At 40.7% G+C, this 19,692-nt stretch overlaps 1 protein-coding gene across 3 annotated transcripts in view; it reads right to left on the reverse strand.

Moving 5' to 3' along the window:
• Positions 1–17,991, reverse strand: part of WDR26 (WD repeat domain 26) — a 29,115-nt gene extending 11,124 nt beyond the window's left edge. The window contains exons 1-8 of one of the 3 annotated variants that reach the window (XM_075749351.1): positions 15,819–15,853; positions 15,475–15,574; positions 15,285–15,341; positions 8,502–8,638; positions 7,813–7,910; positions 6,836–6,992; positions 5,097–5,153; positions 2,091–2,229 (exon numbers count right to left, since the gene is read on the reverse strand). In XM_075749351.1, the coding sequence (XP_075605466.1) occupies positions 2,091–2,229; positions 5,097–5,153; positions 6,836–6,992; positions 7,813–7,910; positions 8,502–8,638; positions 15,285–15,341; positions 15,475–15,574; positions 15,819–15,838 (765 nt within the window). In that variant the 5' untranslated portion in view covers positions 15,839–15,853. Of the gene's footprint in view, positions 1–2,090; positions 2,230–5,096; positions 5,154–6,835; positions 6,993–7,812; positions 7,911–8,501; positions 8,639–15,284; positions 15,342–15,474; positions 15,575–15,818; positions 15,854–17,164 lie in introns of those variants that run through there. The other 2 variants (XM_075749349.1, XM_075749348.1) reach the window with 2 other exon arrangements.
• Between the last annotated feature and the right edge of the window lie 1,701 nt (positions 17,992–19,692).

Genomic DNA, 19,692 nt, shown 5'->3' on the forward strand with positions numbered 1-19,692 from the left:
ACACACAAACCTAGTTCACTCAAGATGTTATTTAATGCTGCTGAATCTGCGTAAGAACTTTGAAATGAACAAATGAAAATGAAAACAGAAGCATGGGTTAAGTTAGGTTAGACATATAGTTGGGTCTTTGAAAAAAAGGAATTCATGGTATGAAATGAAGAAAACACATGGAAGCAGTGCCATTACACTTCAAGAGGGGTGATGAAGAAAAGAAAGGGAGAAATGAAGGAATCTCACACACATGAAGCATGTGCATGTAAAAATACTGTTCATTTAAAATAGTGTTCCCCCATCACTTACCCAGAATTGGATGGATGTTTCCATACAATTTATATACACAGATTAGAATAATTCTAAATACCTAAAGCCATGAAAACCTGATTAAACTCATGGTTCAAAAGACATTGTCAACTGCTACAGAAAACGTGAGAGGCATGCTCTGGCAAATACAAAAATGAACCATTTATGTGGCCTAGTGTTATTTAGACATCCAGCTCCTTGAAACGGTTTAATTTTTTTTTTTTTAATTACTCAAATATAGAAGATAAAATTCTACAAAGCTGCTTTCCCACAATCTATGTATTAAAGATTTTGTTCCTTTAGCAACCCCTGGCTAAAAGGGTTAGTTCAAAACACTCACAAAACATATTTGGTTTGTTTAACCAGATATCAGCTAACAATGTACTCAACACACTAATCAAGATGTTGGGTATTAAAACCCATCAATATAAAAGGAAAATGTGCCTCTATGATCAAGTGACAAGTCAACAGCAAAAACATTTGATCCTTGATTTACTTAGAATTACTCTGTTAAAAAACAAAACAAAAAAACCCCAGATCATTTCCTAAATAAATCACAGCAGTCAGCTTACACTGCCATGCATCTCTTGGCCCAGAGCACACTGGCTCCGGTAACAAACCACAACGGTTCTATACCTGAAACACAGATAGCACTTGCTGTTAGCTCAGGGGCTATATAACAACTATGCACTTGGAACAGGGTTTTAAATTCTCTCATCATCTTAATAGCAAAAAGGACTCAAGTTATGTGGCTTCCTAACCTGTAGCGGAAGAAAAATATTAAGTTCAGCTCTTAAATTCTAGTGAAAGCCAGTACAGAACTGCAAAAATACGTCATCTTCCACTTAGTATACCAGTTGTGTAGTTAAAACCTGTAAGAATCCCATTTCTGATAGTGTTTTACAGGCATTAACAACTTCAAATACTGTGTACATATGTTCAAGTTTATTCACAGTTCTCGATTGTTATGTAATATATGGACACTTTCATATCATTTCTACCAGTCAATTAAAACAGTCTTAGATTCACCACTTAAACTTTTTTCCTACATGTATCTGTTCTCATGTAGACAAGATAAATCTCGTAGCTGCAGGATATTTCGTAAGAACAGTGCCACATGTTAGCATCAAAACCTAAAACTGCAGTCTGTAAGAAAATGGCTGGGTATACTTCCATGCATCAGTGGATTCTGACAAGTGTTTAAATCTTCACCTCAAGCCAAGGCAAATCTTCAACTACAACTAGCATGAAGTGGTGTACTGATACAACTTCAGTTTAGTGCATACCATTTTATTACTCCGAAAAAGTAATAGACAGTGAAATAGAACATTTAAATCCAAGTACACTAGTAGTAACAAGATAAAAGAAAGGGGTTAGTTGCATACATAGCTCAGAAGTATTATAAGAGCTATTCAGAAGAAACGTTACTCACTGCCATGCTCCTTCCACTCTCACCCAATGCTTGTCAAGGCCTCCAAGCTGAGAAGCTTCCCTGGAGACCACCAGCAGGCTCTACCCTGGGCTACTGGTGAGGGGCACACAAGGTTCCTGCCCCAAAGCAGCCAACAGTTCAAGCCTGTTACGCTCAGGCATCAGGTTTTCAAGTGTCCCCCTTCGCTTACACTCACTGTGGTCTTCAGTCATTAACATCCCAGAGAAATACCCTAGTCTGTGGGCTACAGTACATATTATTAGCCTGTCCTACAAAAATCAAACCATCCTATCAAGAGAAAGCTGAGAGATAAGAGAAAGACAAGTCGTACACGTTTTAACACGCGTCGCATACTTACTGGATCAACCTGCCATATAATAACAGTTGTGTCCTTAGATCCTGTTGCTAGTTTAGTGCCATCATTGGAGAATTTACAGAACCACACTTCATTACAGTGCTCCGTTAGTATCTGCTGTGTATAGCATGGGAACTGTTTCCTGGGAAAAGAAAGGGATGTATTTGCAGATTAATAAGAAAGCAGTAAGACTTTTTAAATTGAGCTAATAAAAACTAAACAAAAAAAACTTATTTAAATGCAAGACCAGGCAACTTAAAAATTTCCTCTATTAACAGCTGCTTCAAATAAGTACAGAATGAAGTGTTTTATCTGGTAAAAAGCTCACACCACCAAGTGAACATAACTAATTGTAAGAACTTAGAACTATTTTTATTCCGCTCACAGAATTTGTTATGCTTTCATGTAACTTGGAAGAAAACTGACCTCATTAGAGTAACAGCTTATTATAATACACTTCTATGATGTATAGAAAATACTTGAGTCCAAACCTCTTTTGAACCCTACCTGCAATGTTTTATTTGCATGTGAGATTTGTGTAAGTACCTAACTCACTTAGCTATATCTTGACAGATCTTTAGAAATTATTCTTATGTAAGTTGAGTAAAAGAATAGTCTTATTTCTTTTTCTTGAATGTGATCTTACAGTAAGTTAGGTGTTTCTTTGCCTTAATTTTGTGTCATTTTTCACTTTCTTTGCAGAGAACCACACACAATACCTAAGCATAACTAACACCACCATTATGAGCTTTCAACTTGAACTGTTTTCCCTCACAAAATCTACATTATTTTGTAAAACATTAAGTGTTTATCAAACAAAATATTATATGATAAACTACTGAAGGAGAAGAGTCAAACATTTCTCTAGAGCTAATACTTAATCTTCTAGTTACACACAGAAGAAAAGCTAACAGTCAAAATATTAAGTTAGGTAAGCACCGGAGACAAGTTTTACTTTATTTACAGCTTGCCCACTGTATAAGAATTTGAGAGCTAAGCTAAAATAAAAGTAGGCTTTTACAGCAGATGACTGCTTTTATAAGTAATACTGCAGTTAACTATAGCAACTACAAGTTCATTGTTTGGATGCACTAAAAGGCAGTCTCTAACCATGGACTTTTTTTTTTTTGAACTGCAGAGATCCTGAAGTGGTTTAGTCTTATGTTGAGTTTTTATGGCGCTCCATGCAACAGAGCAGTTGCAATGACAGTCTCTAAGAACATACAGTTGTACTTCTCACTGGAGATAAACTGGCCTATAGAACGCCTACTTCCTTTAAATTTGTGTTTAAAAAAAAGTTTGGTGATAGACTAACCAGGCTGACAAACTACTTCTTACCAGAAGCTAGAAAACGTTCTGCTTAATCCAACATCCATATCCTCTTAATCCATCTTCTTGTACTAGAAGATACTTCCTAGTCCATGCTTAAAGACTATCGAGCAGCACTAAACAACCATACAACCCTCATTTGCTGTCTTATGGTAGAAGAGGATAAACAAAATGTACATATCTATCTATAGTTGGCTTCCTTGGGTATGTCTACTTACTCGTTTATAGAGAAACACAAGTCTGTTTTGTTCCTGCTTTAAGCTGACCAGGAGCTGTCTAGTTGCCACTGAGCCCAAGGTAAAAAGCCCAACCCATGAAAGAAGACTTTGTTTTCCTTGAAGTCTAGGGGGAAGTAAGCAAGCCCTTACACAGATATGTGCACCTACAGGAAGAGTGTTTCATTATTATTTAGCCATACTGTAATAAGTTAATGTTTTCCTCAGAGCAGCAATTTGCTCTAGAAGGTGAAAGTCTTTATCCATAACTCATACAAAGTACAAGGGGCACACTATGTCCCAGGAAAGCCTTTTCAGCATATTGCATTTAAAAAAATACTCTGTGAGGCAATAACGTTTGTATTTTAAAGCTTAAGAAAAGCAACCAAGGTTTTGTAGACATAAAAAGCAAGCAGTATAATGCTGGAGTACACAATTTTCATAGTAAGGTGGCCTTTAGATTCCTAAAAAGGGTAAACAGGCACAGTTGATATAGCTGCTGCAGACATATCCGAATGTTGAATTACACTATTCACAGTCCAGTCAGAACAGAGTGCTCTCACAAAAAGTTCTCTTCACTTAATGAAGGAAGCATGCAATCCAGCAAGTTTGACTTCACAGATAGCAAAGCACACATTAAATAACCGTTCTGCAGAAGGAAAGAGCAGCAGCCTCAAAACAAGAAACCAAAACCAGTTGTCTAATAGTTTCTGGTTTTGGTAATTAGATATTGTTGTAGCTCAAAGGGGGTTTTTTTGTTAGGGTTTTTTTGTTTGTTTCATTACAAGTTGTTCTGGTCAGTGCAATACACTTGAATGGTGGTGTTCACATACTGAAATAAAGTATCTAATAAAGTTATCTGTTGTTGTAGTTACAGAAGTTCAAAATTCTAAATAAAACACCAAACAGCCACTTCTTTTTTTATTCCCTGTACATACAATGGAGGATTTATTCCTCAACTTCCACAATGGTTCTTTTTCAATAATGCTACATTAAACTAGTACCTAGAAAGCAGCAGCATTAACCTCTCATTTGGCTTCACTGTTTGTTTGTAAACTCAGACTAAAGTTTATTTACATGAAAGCAAGACAAAAGAATTCCAGGCAGGAACCAACAAACAAAACACCCAACTAGGCTGAAGGTTCTCAAAACCAAAAGTGACCACCCCCAAGAGCATCAATTCTCTATTATCAAAGTAAAGATGAAATCCCTCACCTTCACTCCCAGCAATTTCTCCCTCTTATCTCCCACTCTTACAAAGTGCTTAAGTTTTAGTTAAACATTTTACCTATTAGTGCAATTCAAGCATGCTTGATCAAAATATTTCCAGAAGTCCAAAACAGATTAGTTCCGACTAAAAAAGGGAAAGTTGTCAGTGTTCTATCATGTAAATTGTCTAAGCTATTAGACTACTGTTACTTCTGTCAGTTTAATCAAAATTTGGCTTCCACTGTCTTTAACTCACCTCATTAAGCCCAAGCATGGCAGCATGTACAGCGCACCACATACTGATCTCAGATCCCTGCAACAGGTAGGTACAATAGGTTGAGTTGAGGACAGAATGGAAGCCTTTATTTTGAAGTGGTTTTCTTTTTGGAACCAAAGTAGTCATGAGTATGTATATATGTATGTATACATACCAAATATGCAAGCTTAGAAAGTACCACATTAGGTAATAAAAAAAACAACAAACCCAAGCTATGGCCAAATTTAGGTCAACAAAAAGATCCAGATGGGTAAAATTCAAGTCCAGATTTATTGCATATATTATCTTTTATATCCAGCTCTAGCTAGTACTACTTCAGTAAACCATGCTCTTCACAGTTGGCTTCAATGCTCTTTGATGTGATTAATCAAATCCCAAACCCCTACAGAACATCCAACATTATTTATGGATTTGTAGAAAGACTAACATCTCTTTCCATTAGTCTGATTTTAAGATTCACTTCTGAAGTAGAGAAGTCACAATTCCAGTATCTCATAATTTCCAATAGCTCTTAAAATGGGGAACAGTCAAAAGTCCGTACACACACATGAAACTGATGCAACAATGCGATGTAGCAAAATTGCAAGCTAGACAATAGTCTAAAAAAGTTACTTGAATACAGGAAGTACCAAGGATATTAATTTTAAAACCTTAATATAGCTACAGTGAAGTACTATGGAAGTTTGCATCTTTAAAAGAGATTCCAAGTAGCCCAAGAACATAAGTCAAAGCAGCTAAGTTCAGAAAGTTTCTATAAGCAAGTTTATAAGTACTTAACTTCCTCAGATGAGCTAACCTTAACATGAAAAAAAGCTCACAAGCCCAAGTGTTGGCCTGTTACATGAACAAATATAAGGGTATCATATACAGCCCTTATTTTTCAGGTGTGCTAGCCCTCATTCCCTTACTACACCACGCACAGCAGTTTTCCATAAAAGCTACACTGAGTTTTTAGGTCCTTGGTCAAGTTTTGCTGGATGAGAAAGAGCCACTTAAGTCAGCCATCTGCTACAAACAAACATCTTCCTGCTTCACGTCTACTAAAGCATGTCTTTTTGAAGATTCAGAAGCAGCATCAGTTTTGTTAAAAAAGTTACCCAGATAGTCTTAAGAGATAAGATGTAGATATAAAAGACGTTCAATTCTTATGACCTTACAAATATGAGAAAATAAGTTCTTTATATCATTCATATTATGTATTATGTAAAATAAGTCTACTGCATGTTTCTAACCCTGGTGTCTAAAAGCACCTCACTGTCCACTATTAAAAGCTGAAAGGTGACTTCATGAAGTATGCTTCAGTAGGCTTTCTGCATTCCAGCAAGCTTGAAGACAGAGTCTGGATAAGTAACATACTAGTGATTCTCCAGTGAAAAACACAGCAATCATGTGCTGCTGAATAAACAGACTGGTTGTCCAAAATTACAAGAAACAAGTGGCTAAGGATTAGCATAGCAATATATCCTATTCATATCCGATTAAAATTTTAAAGCTTCGGTCTGACCCCACTACCCCACACCCAGCTACCAAAGTCTCTTATACACACCTTCTCTACTTGTCCCCACTACTCATTTACAAGAACTGTCTTCCCAGTCAAGCCCTGTTAAACCAACTCAGAATAGTTTTCACCTTCCTTTTAACAGCAGGTACAATTAGATTCTTTTAAAAGACAAAGAAAAGATATGTTGCCCATCTTAAAAGTCGCAAAGGTTTCTTACCTACTACAAACGTGATCTATTAGCAGCGAGACAGAATCTAGATTACTATCTAGTTTGGTATTATGATATAGGCACCGGTCCCGTTGTAGTTCCACAGCCTGACGTAGCAGGTTCTGTAAACGCCTTGGAGGAAGCATCACTGATGGGGGTAGGTATGCTTTAAAAGAGTTATTAAGAAAAACAAAATCATATATCAAAACCAAGTTAAAAGTAAGAGCGTATTTTGATTTGAGTGTTTTTGGAAGAGAACTTAGTAAATAAAGCTTAACAGCTACAGGAAAAGAGTGCATGCAGCTTGTCAAATTTACAGCTATACATATGGAATTAGAAACGTGAACTTCTGGAAAGCAGAGCTGTATGCAAGGTATTTGTAGTTATAGTATATGTTGTCCTGGCCAACAAGCACCATTTACACAAGCTAACTCAAAACCCAGCATTTAACAGAATCTGTAAAATTATAAAATGACGGTATCAGCTATGTTTAAGGAATTCTCCATTAATGATATCAAAATAAAGAATGCTATAGGTTTTACAACTCCCAATACATAGTATTACACTGGCCACAAGAAGCAGAGAGGAAAACCCGTAATTCACAGCAGAGTCAGAGACCAGTATAAACCAGCACTAGTATCACTAGTAGTTATAGGTCACACTTAGTTTCAATCTCTTAGTATAGCTGGCATTTACAAAACACTCCCCCTCCCTCCAAACAGCACATTTAATCACTAAGTTATACTATCACTGCATGCAGCAGAGCTAAGAAATAAGAGCTCCCATTACAAATAGTTTATCAGAGACAGCAAAAGGTTAGCTACAGGAGACCAAAGTGTAAAGGCACCTAAAGGTATCCCCATTAACCAACAAATACAAAAACAATCAGCAAGTGCAGTTGAAGTCCGTTCCCTGGATACATCATTATGTAAGACATACTGGATTTACAGAGGTGGGAATAAATTCTAAACACTAGAACATCTTACTCTGGAGTTTGTCCAAAAGTTTAGATCTGGAAGCTGTTCCTTTCCCTTCCCACTCTGCTTTTGCACGCAAGTCTTCTGCATGGCTACACATCAGATACCTGTTTAAAAAAGCGCACATACACCAACAGACCAAGTCTTTCTGGAATCATTCTTTTCACTTTTAAACATGATACATATTATAACATTCTTAATGAACTGGAAATAGGTGACTTAAGCTTGAGACTGATAGGAAAAAAGGCAGGGAACTACTCCACACAAACATACATCATCTTCAGAACAAACATCTACAAATTGGCAATAGAAAAAGAAAACAAAACACAAGCAGATTTTAGGGAAGGTAGAAATGTCTTATATTCATTTAAGAACAAACCAGACTATATTCACCTACTTATTCAGTTATAAGATAACAGGCTAATAATTCTCAAGATCAGACGATCATACATGTGTATGTCTCAATTTGGGTTTTAGTACTATAGAAGTAAATCATAATCAGAGTATTTTCAAGCATCAAAACAGAACATGTCTATTGAATAGTCTTAACTCACCATTTTAGCATATCTCACTACAGCTTATTAATCAACAGGATAATAGCTTTAATACAGTTTGAGTTTTTACTATGTCAGCTATCAAAAGCTATGGAATTCCTTAGAAAATTCCACCAAAAGAGCTTTCAAAGTCCAAACACTTACCCACTGAGGACATGAATGCGTTCTGTATTATATTTCAGAGGCGTCAGTTCACAGCGTAGAACTTGAAGTGCCTCCAGGACCTTGCCATCCTCCAGGTATTCCAGGTACTTCTGCTGCAGCAGCAAAAACTTCATCCTCTGACATGACAGAAAGCAGCAGTCAGGGGAAAAAGGTTGACTGAAGTTTCAGAAAACGTTTGAGCCTAAACAGAACAGTAGAAACCATTCTACTATGCCCTTCAGAAATACAGCTATGTAATGTTTCATTACTCAATTTCTTTTTGCTGGGTTTTCAAGAAAATTGCAGCAATTAAGTTATCCATGAATTTCCTTCCTGCCTTATGGGGCTCCAAGTGTCTTCCTACCTCGTTTCTCAGATCCCCCCTTCAACTTGTCTCATTTTCATATTCATGCCCTATTCAGCCACCATTCTTCAAATCCCAAATTAGACAGAATGCAAGATTGGGAATCCTAGCAAGAATAGCACCCAAAAGCAGCTAATCACATATTTAAGACTGCATGACAGAACATAACAGGCCAACTCAACAAGTTCTCATACTGCTTCTATAGGAGCTGACATGGATTGTTTGTATAGCTGCATAACATATAGCAGTAACAAACTGACACTGCCTGAGGTTTTGTTTTGTAGTTCCATATTAAGTTGTTTTCCTTAGGTGTTGTATCATTTTTCAGGATTACAGAAAAAAAAAAAAGAGTTTCTTATATTTAGGAATCAGTTCTCAGAAGTAGTCACTACTATTTCATAGTATTCCTTTCATCTTGTACAGTTTTTTGTTGTTTTCTTTTAAAAAAATAATCAAGCCTGCTATTCTAATAACAAACATCTGTGGATAAAAACCAGAAAATTCAGGCATTTATTTACTATATTCAAAAATCCAAAATCCTAAAAATTTCTAATGCCAATTTATTAGAAACACAGTTTAGTTGTTTCTGGATGAAACTGACTATTCTGTGTTTGCATATTGTCTTTACTGCTAGCAGTTATCAGGGAGAAAAGACATTTCTGGACCACACGACTCACCAGGTTGAAGAGGAAAACGTACATTCTTAAACATATCAGTGAGAAGCAGAATGAAGATTAAGTGTAGAAAGTTACATTTGCTTTTCTAATGAATACACCACCAGTTGAATCACTGCTTTTGTTTGCTTTGTCAGAACTCAGGCACCTCACTATTTTCATGCTCATATTTGGTCAATGTTTACTTAGTTTCAAACACACTGCCAGCCTCCTTATGTAGAGGGATAATCAGGAAGTTTAAGATGCTCCCACCCTATTAAAGCTTACATGAAAGTTAAAGGCTTATTATATGTAAAATCCAAAGTTAAAACAAAGCAGTTAGTTTTAGCTTTCAGAGATGTTCAGTTCTTAAAAGAATGAAGTTTCCACAGAGTGCTATTAACTTATCACACAGCTTTGTGAAACATAAAACATTACATAGTAAAGATGATTTATGTTCAAATATGTCTGTAGTACTCTGTCTGGTATGTGACAGGCAAACCCATACTATATTCCCTATCCAGTTCTTTAGATGATTTGGATTTGGAATTGTTAGAGCACCACTCTACTGTTTTTCCAGTTGAGAAAACATTTTTTGGTGTTCTGACACATAGACAGCCAAAAGAAAGATATCCCAATTATGTACAGCCTCAGTGGTGGTTCCATGCAGTAGGCCAGCAGACCTCACACTGTTTGCTTACACACTAGCAGCAGGAGGGATAAGAGCTTCCGCTCCCAGCTACGCACGTGCTTACAAGGATGCACGGAGGTGCTCAGGTAGGAGTCACGTACCATATTTCATTCCTCTTGGTCACCTCATATTAATGATCACCATCAGATAAAAAAATAGTCTGATATTTCCAGTTTGTAATAAAAACTATAATCCCTCCAACTCTTCTTTATCCATTCACTGCATATAATATTTATTAAATTTATATCACCTTTCCTTTAAATGTGGTAACTGTATCTGTATCTAATTCATCTTTCTCCCTCCCTACTTTTAGGACTCGGTTAATTTCATTTCTTTAAGGGAAAAAGTAAGAGCAGCAGAAAACCCTAAAAACAGTTTCTATAACACCAGTCCCAACAATTCCATGGAAGCATTGCAGGAACACTACCATGCAGAATGTTGTTGCCAAGTTATCCAAAGAGTTTTGGGTTAGAAAGCATAACTTCAAAAATCAGACTCATCAGTGCCATGTGTGACTCTGGCATATTAGGAATATAAAAGCCTCCAGAACAACACAGTACTGTACACTTCATGCAGGAATCTACTGTTAACATAACAGAGAATTAGAATAAAAGATAATCAGTTTGACAATGTAATTTATCTATAGCAAAAGGCAGACACTGAAGTGTTGATAGGGAAATTAAATTGATTTTCTAAGTTACAAAAACAACTGCTCCAAAACTTGCCCTACAGCATACTCAAACAATGGCATGAATCCTCCTTAAGGCAAAGGTCACACTCCAGTGACATCATATTTCAAGTCATCGCTTTATGTATCAGGACATTTCCAGCCTCCTACCACTTATTTTTGTACAACTATTGACTTTGCTGACAAGCAGATTTCACTGAACTGAATTTTGTCTTTATTTTCTCTCAACTACTTCTATATCCTACTAATAGTACTGCTAATTACTTCCAATACCACCTTCTCATGATGGACAAGACCATTTTTAAGTACATCATCTCTTCTGCAGCCCAAATAACCTCTTCTAGAAGCACAGAGAACTGTTTATAATATTGGCAACTGTAAAGTAAAAGCACAAATCTCACTATTTAAGCAGAATAGAAGGAGCATAAAACTAATCTGATGCAATGCACCCACAAGAACAGCTTACTCATTCTCCATATTCTTTAGCTGCCTTCCAAAGAAGGAAAATAAAAGTTACCATAATCCAAATTATACCATGTGCAGTGTAATAGAAGTGCCTGGGATCTGTTGTTATCTCTGTTCGCAATGGAAATTCAACATCATTACACTCTTTACTGTTGAAGAATTTAAATCCAGACAGCACCATTGCTTAGCTTATAGCAAAGATTCTTCACCCTGTAGGACCCATGGAAGAGCCCAACACAACAGTTTCAGCACTGCAGTCTGGCTGGTTTTGTTCAGTTATCACTACCTGATCCTGTCTTTCAACTCTATAGAGAGGATGAGGATAAAGTGCACTACTTTGTTGTTTCTAAAAGCTATTATTTAAGCATAAGTTGAACCCCTGATCACCCTGGCACAAAACTAAGAGTTATTAGATTTACGGGGAGGGGGGGGGGGTTTGTTTGTTTTCATGTATGTACTATTAACATTTTGCTTTCTTCAAACCACAGCCTTCCATTACTAACATAAGTGTTTAGTACTTTACTCCTCCATTGTTCTAATTGTTAATAGGAAAGCCCCTTGCAGAATCTTAAATTCTAGGAAGTTTTGTATGCACCATGATTCACCAGCACTAAGGAACTGAAGGCAAAAACCTCAGTAAAATAACTGAAAGTAATAGAACAAGCATCCTACCACAGTCAAGAAATCGGGCTATTCTGATCACTGGTTATATTAGCAAATCTTCAGATGTTTAAAGACTAACACACATAATAACCTAGTTTTAGGATTAGATTTTGGTGTTATTTTTGACCTGAATAACTTAACAGGCTCCACAACATTTTTATTCCTGTACTAAGAGTTCAAAATAAACACTGCTGAAACAACTCTTCTTTGAAATGAAGGTGGTAACTAAAAGACATGCTGAAATTATCAGCTGATGTTTCAAGACAAACTCAATACAGTAGCTAACAACTTATAGCCTGCAGAACTAAGACCCCAATTTTCATTACTCTGTAGTCTTTATTACTTTGACAGTCTGGTAAAATACTGATAAAAGCACTTAAAAACCATACAAAACTTAAACGTACGATAAGTAAGGGGCAGAAAATATTCTGGCCTATGGAATTTAACAAGGCTTCAACCATACCAAATCCTGTCACTTAGAGTAATTCATTCCAACAGGGAATTTCCTGCCATTAATGCTGGTAGCAAGAGGCATGCCATACAGGCAGGTGGAGCACTTTGCCCAAAAGACAAGATATAAATCATTTTTTTTCTGTTGTGTTGCCTGCTGCAGGCTGTATACCTCCAGAACTGGTGAGAAGCCCCATTTAAGTAAATGAACATAAAAAGTAAAGATAACAATTAGAAAGTATATTCTGGATGACTATAGAGGAATAATCTTCAGATTTCTTCCTAGGTTCAACTGGTTGCCCAAGATAGATGCCATAACATGCCTGAGTAGCCCTAAAGTAAGCAAAACCTCGGGCTGGCTTGAAGCTGATATTTTTCTAAGCGTTACTCAAGGGAAAATAACATGCTTGAATCAAGTATAAAGTTTTTCTACAGTTTGTCTCAAGACAGCTGTATCTTATATGATGGAAAAGTAAACATGACTAATCACACACTATATAGCACTCAGTTGTGTTGACACAAATAGAAATAGCAGGCAACCCAACATATCAACACACAGCAAAGGCTTACAAATTGAGATCAGCCATTTCATGTCTAGTGTTTTCACCTGTAGAACTTACACTTTGCAGAAATAAATTCTACTGCTGTTTTAATTTCTTTTCAAAATACATATATATCCCCTTCACTGATCAGACATTTCAAAAGCAGCTATATATCCTGGTTATTTTGTCCAGGTCATATAACTCTAAAGAAAAAGCAAAACAAAAAACCACCCACAACCAAACCACAAACCAAAAAAAAAAACCAACCCACTAAACAGCCACCCACCCTACTTTGTTAAATAGTCTGTGTCATCTAAACTCTTAGGCACCTATTCTTCTTGTATGCACACATTTTTTAAACATCTAGTCATACAGTATGAGTCACAAGTCAGGAAACCCAAAATCTAATTTTCTGTTTTTAAAGAGTTACCTGCAGCAGCATCTTGTTTGGACTTTGCTAATCAAGACATTTATCATCTTCATTAGCTCTGTCTTTGTTGCAGTAAGGATTACCTACAAACCACAAAGCATCCCTCCTTACCTGCAATGATCTTTCACTAGTTTTCCAGGTGCTGACTATACTAATACCCACCCATAATCTCAACCATGTACAAAAAAGCCAGGCAGGGAGCAAGGTGGACACAGTGTGCACGCGATGGAGCACGCACGAGCTCAACTTATCCTTGCAAATCAGTATTGTCTTACTAACACATACGTAAGACATTTCATACTGTTATCTGGTTTAAATTATATGAAGTCAATATAAGGGAGAACATCTTTAAGAAGAAGATAGACTGAATTTCACCTGAACCAAATATTAACTAAACCAAGTATTTTTATTGCACCAAGTTTTATTCAAGCAGTTAGACAACATTAAAGACAACCATGCTTTCAGAGACCTCCAAGATAACAGAAGGAAAACGTCCCCTTTTTCCTCAAATTAAGTTCTCCAAAAAGTGCAATGCTGATACACAGTTAAACCTCTTGACTCCCAGACATGTAAAATGCTTTAAAACCAGAGAAACTTAACTTCAGAAGTTAGAAACATGAGAAAAATCTGCTTCAAATGACCATTCATATTCACATACAGTGGTTTCATACTGTCTCCACAAACTATTGAAAGCTGCAATATTCTAAACTATTTAAACAGTAAATCTTATGTGTATCAAGTCTTTGAGAAAAGAGAAAGTGAACTACTAGTCTAATTAAGAGGTGCTAAGCTTTGACCAAATTAATAGAAGAGAATGTAAACTTCTCTCAAGTACTCTCCGATGTTTTGTTAAACATCTGTTTTTCCTACTTCACTTCCTGTTCTCTCTTTCTCTCCCTCCCCCACCAGACAGGAAATTGTCTTGACAACAAATGAATCAGCTAGAAGTGGAGCTAAGCAGCCATCAGCTGATTCTTCATTGTTTACAGTCACAGACACTTCAAAAAGCCTTGCTACTGTTTTCTTCCTAAGTGACCTTAGTTGTTCTAACTTCATTTCATTAAAATAAACGTTTAAACACAACAGAACAAGCCGTTTGAAGAGCCAAGTAATGATTTTCATCATGAGATAGAGAAAGAAAAGTCAAACCAAGAAACACTTTCCTCAAAATAACTAAAATCATAATACCACATATTGTAATTGTCAAGTCACAGGATTTACCAACCTTTTATTTCTAGGTTCATCTTTTAAAAAAAAAAAGCCAGCCAAAGAGAGAAAGCTCTAAATAAAATCCCAAACAGCAATACAAATGCATTTGGTCTTTAGAAGCCATCTGGAAAAGCAACAGTATTGTTCATGGTCTATAGCAGCTTCTATATTCTTGTAATGTGCTATTACAATGCCAACTCCACATTAGTATTACTGCATTTTATTTCTAAACTTCTCTTCCCTCGGGAAAGCCTAGCTCCCATAAACACAGAGATTGTGAGAAGTATTTCAAGTTTGAAATTAGTATTCAACATAAGCAGTTTCTACAGAAACTGACCTATTTTAGGACTATTACAGGATTTATATTTTATCAGTTAAGTACGTTTAACAAAGTTTAAACATTCAGTACACCAAATATTAGCCTCAATACTTTTGGGCTTCCTATCTCACATTCTAAAAAAGAATTTAAAAGTTCAGATTAGTATGACATTTGAGATAGCATGCAAGCTGCTTAAAGTAAACAAAAAACCCCCTGAGAACTATGGACAACCAACTTCAGAGTGAAAGATTACCCCACTACAATTAGTCCAACTACACAGCTCCAAAAGAGTTCAAGTGTGCCTCTTACCACAATTGCATGCGGAGAATGCACTAAGGCCTTAAGTTCATTCAGGTCGTTCTCAGCCTGCAGAAATTGGCATAAGAAAAAAAAAACAAAAACAAACAAAAAAGTATGTAAGGACAGTGGATTTTTAATTGTCTCACAGATACTATAAATTTAAACAGTGGTTAATACAGTCCTATAAGCCCTACGTTACCTTATCCCATTCTCCTTCCATGACATGATTGCGGAATTTGGTAGCAGAAGGATGTTCTAAACGACATCCTGACTCTTGCATGAGAAGATCAACAGTCTGGCTGCAGGAGAGATACAGTGTAAAAAAACCCGACCAGTTTTACCCTCACAAATATACCGCCTGCTATGATAATAGTTAACCATATTTAAAAGTAACTTTAATAAAGAATACTATGAACAGATTCAGATGCTTGTCCAAAAAGACTACCTCAGTTGCCTGAGACATGTAAACAGCTACCTATATCTAAAGCAAGTTGTGAATGAGCTTGAAAGCTTCACTGAAGTACCATAAAGTATGTGACTTACCAGCCACCACAAACAGCCATCCCTGCACAGAAGATAAACATGAAGGAAGACACAGACTAGAAAGCTGTTAGCTACTGGCTACTATCCCCTGCTCCCCTCCCTCCTCCCCCATAAAAGAGCATGGAGAGCCACTACATCTGCAACAGGCCTAACTTTTTCTTCTTCATGGTGGATTAAAAGACTGGCTCCTTAAAATAAAATAAACAAACTCATGAACCTGTAGCCCTCCCCCTTTTACACTAAAAATAGCTTATTTACTGTGGTGTCATCTATGAACAGTCACGAGTTGTCTGCTGCTGTAAACTTGCCTCTTGTGTCAGAGGCAATTTATTTTATGTTCTAAGTTCTTTATAATTGACCCACTCCACAGTGTTTTGAAAACTTCTTTTGTGGTAGCTACGTGAAGACTTTACAGGACTTCTCTAGCCTCCTTCCAAAATTATGACATGTTGGCTTTAGCTTTACTCCAAAGTGAGTGTTGTGATTAAATCCTTAGACTTCCCCTACTAAACTGGGAAATTATTTTCCCTATTCTGATTTCAAAAAACAGCCAACATAATCTTATCTGTAGACTAGAAATGAGTATTATAAAACACATGTGTCCAGGACAAATCTGCAGAGGCCTTCACCATTTACAGGGCCGAAGGCTTTCCGAGTGAAACCGAACAGCCTATTTAAGTGCCAGTTTAGTTTGTGCTCGCTTCCTCCCAGCTGACAAACCAAATCTTGGAGCTCATCTGCAAAAAAGCCGCCCCCCTCCCCCCCCGCCCAGCTGCAGGCTCCATTATGTTTACCAGATAACTTCTCCCCCACTAACACATTTGTATTGATCAACCCTTATCGGTGTGCAACCCGACTTCCATATTGCCATCTCTGGCAGAGGAAGCTCCCGGCCTGTCCCTTCGCAGACACCGAGTTGACCGGCACAGGCTTGGAAAACACATCTCCGGCTCCATTTTTTTGCGAGCGGGCCTGCCCCACTGCTCTGCCTCGCACCCAGGCACTGCTCTCTCCTCGTTGGGGACTACAAGGCTGCGACAGGGTAGTTTTTGCCACCAACCCCTCCTCCGGAGAGCCTTTCCTCTCCCCCCCGCCCCAGCTCCCCGTTTCGGGCTGCCCATCCTCCGCGGGGGCCATCGGCCTCCTGCGACCCCGCGCCGGACCCTGCCGCCCCCTCCCCTCGGACGGAGAGGAGGACGGCGGGGGCTGTGTGCGGGGCCTCCCCCGGCCCCACGGAAACCCTGCGGTCAGGGCGCCCCAGCCGGCGCGGGGAGGGAAGGCGCACCCCACCCCCGCCTGCGTTGCCCCTCGCCCACCGCGGCCTCCCCACGGCCGAGTCCACTTACTTGAGGCCCAGGCCGTGGAGGTGCTGCCCGATCAGCCGGATCACGTCCTCGTCGGACTGCGAGAGCCGCTTCTTCTTCTTCAGGGCGCTGCCGCCGCCGCCGCCCCCCAGCTCCGCGGCGGCCGGGCCGGAGCCCCCAGCGGCGGGCACCCCGTTGTTGACGCTGAGGCCGCCGGGGCTGCCGCCGCCGCTGTTGGTCGAGGGCAGCAGCCCGTTGGCGTGGGCCAGCTGATCGCCGGCGGCCGTGCCCGCCGAGGCCTCGCCGTTCTGGGCGCCCAGGCAGCCTAGCTCCGGGCCCGCCGGCCCCTGCGGCGGCTGCTGCTGCTGCTGCTGGCCCCCTCCTGCCCCGTTGGCCTGCATGGCGCTGCAGACGCCGCCGCTGCTGCTGCTGCCTCTGAGCGGGGCGGCGGCGGGGGCGAGCCCGGCGGGGAGCGAGGGGGACTGGGACGAGGTGAGGCCTGCTCTGCCCGCGGAAGCCCCGGGCTCTCCTGCTCCCTCCACCGCCGCCGCCGGGGAGGCCCGGGCTTTCTTCCGCGGGGGCGGGGAGGCTCCGCCGGTGTCCGAGTCGGAGGAGGAGGAAGCGGAGGCCAGAGTTTCCTCGCCGAGAGCGGCCGTGGTGGGAAGCCGGGGGGGCGAGGAGGGGAAGGCGGGGGGCGGCGGGGGTGAGGGGAGGCGGAGCGGGGCCCTGTGCCCCCCGGGGGTCCCGGAGGCAGCGCCGCCGCCCGCTCGGGGCTCCCTCTGGCGATGGCGGCCGCCGCTGCCCTGAGCCCCCGCCCGGCAGCCCCAGGCGCCCGGCCCGCTCCGCTCGCTGCCCGCTGGGTTTGTCTCCTCTCAGCCCAGCTGCAGCCTAATGGAGTCCGGGCCGGGACGTCACAGGAAATTCCTATACTGCCCCCTACACACACTTCCGCCGCCCGGGGCTGGGGGTGGGGTATGGGCCCTATAGGTGCCGGGGGGCGGCGGTGGGGCAGGCTCCGGGGTCGCTGCCGGGGCCTGCCGGGCTGCTGCCGGTCGCCCCGCACCGCGCCCACCCGGCCTCCGGGGCCGGGGTCTGCCGACGCCTATGGGGGCCGCAGGCGTCCTGCCCCGGGGGATCCCGGGGGGTCCTGGGCATGTGCCCGGTGTGTGCCAGCACCTGCCAGCCCTTGGGCGAGAGCTCGATGGTGGGGACGTGCGAAGGCGAGCACGGTGGGCACGCACAAAATGTGGCGAGCGGCCACTGCCCAGACACGTCTCGATGGGACTGGCCGTCCCCAATAATGTGGTGGAGGTGACTGGGCAGAGGGTTACGGTAATTTCCTGAAGGAATCTTGTGGTTTGTTTTTTTTTAAAAAAGAAATGCTCAATGAAGTCGCATCTTGTCATTTCCCAGGTTGGTTACTGGAAGGGTTCAGACCCGCTGGTGGTCTTGTCTTTTGTAGTCGCTGCGTGTGTTGGCATGGAAGTGGGGGGAAAATGGCATTTTTGCCATAGATCTTCCAGGAGTGTTGAGGGTTGGGGCACATTTGTCAGGACAGGCTGTCGGAAGACATTGGGTGTTTTAGGGGTCCCAGTCTCTGCTCTGAGGTGTCTCCCTCCTGTCCCCTCCCATGCAACAGAGGGGAAACTCAAATCCTCAGCCAAGTCTCTGGTCAAAAGTCATGAGACGAGTGAAATCTCGGTCTTTAAAAATAGTGTCTTGAAATAATATGTTGTGTGTTATTTGGTTTAGAGCCGGGAATTTCCATTTTTTTAATGTTCTCAAGCTTTTCTCCAAAACCCAAAGGGAAATAACTTTTCTTTTTTTTCTTAATGAAAGCTGAGATTAACATCTCATCATGTTAGCCTTCAGAAGCTGAGGTTTTAGGAGCACTGCATGTTACTGATTTATGTTAAAATCATAAGTTTGGACAATAGTGCCTTCACTGAGGGAAACCATGAGCCCAAGACCAGTAGAGAAGTCTATGAAAAGACAAAATCCATGAAAGGAAAGAAACCAGAGAAGGAGATGAGACCTCATGGAGGCCTGGCCAATTGAAGCAGATACCGTACCTTGGCCCTGTTTAGAGGCCTCAGAAGGTATTTGACTGATGCCAGCTGAAGCATTCTTATGACAAAGGGAGAAGTTGGAAAGAGTGTTGGCACTGAGCGCTGCCCAGGTGTGGCTGTAGGGTTAAATTCAACATTGGTCTTCCGGAGAGAGGAGCGTGTTGATTTTGTGTTCCTTAGCTCACCAGCCATTGCTGAAGAATGCATTGCTTGTGCTGTAGCCACTTCACCACTGCCTTATCTCCTCCCATCTCCATCACTCTGTCTTTTCATCGTTCATGAGTTCTTCTTCCTCAGTCCTCCCCCTCCCATCACCGAATCTATAATTCAAAGATTTGGGTAAAGATGACAGGAACAGTACAGAGAGCAGCATAGAGCCTGTGGAAGCACCTTACAAAAGTGACAACTAAAGAGCCAGACTGGGTTTTCAAGAAGGTAAAGTTGCCCATCATCCTCTCCTGCCCTGTGCCTCAGTGTCGGGGGGTGGGGATAAAAACCCCT

Source organism: Balearica regulorum, chromosome 3 (assembly GCF_011004875.1).
Source record: "Balearica regulorum gibbericeps isolate bBalReg1 chromosome 3, bBalReg1.pri, whole genome shotgun sequence".
NCBI classification, from domain to species: domain Eukaryota; kingdom Metazoa; phylum Chordata; class Aves; order Gruiformes; family Gruidae; genus Balearica; species Balearica regulorum.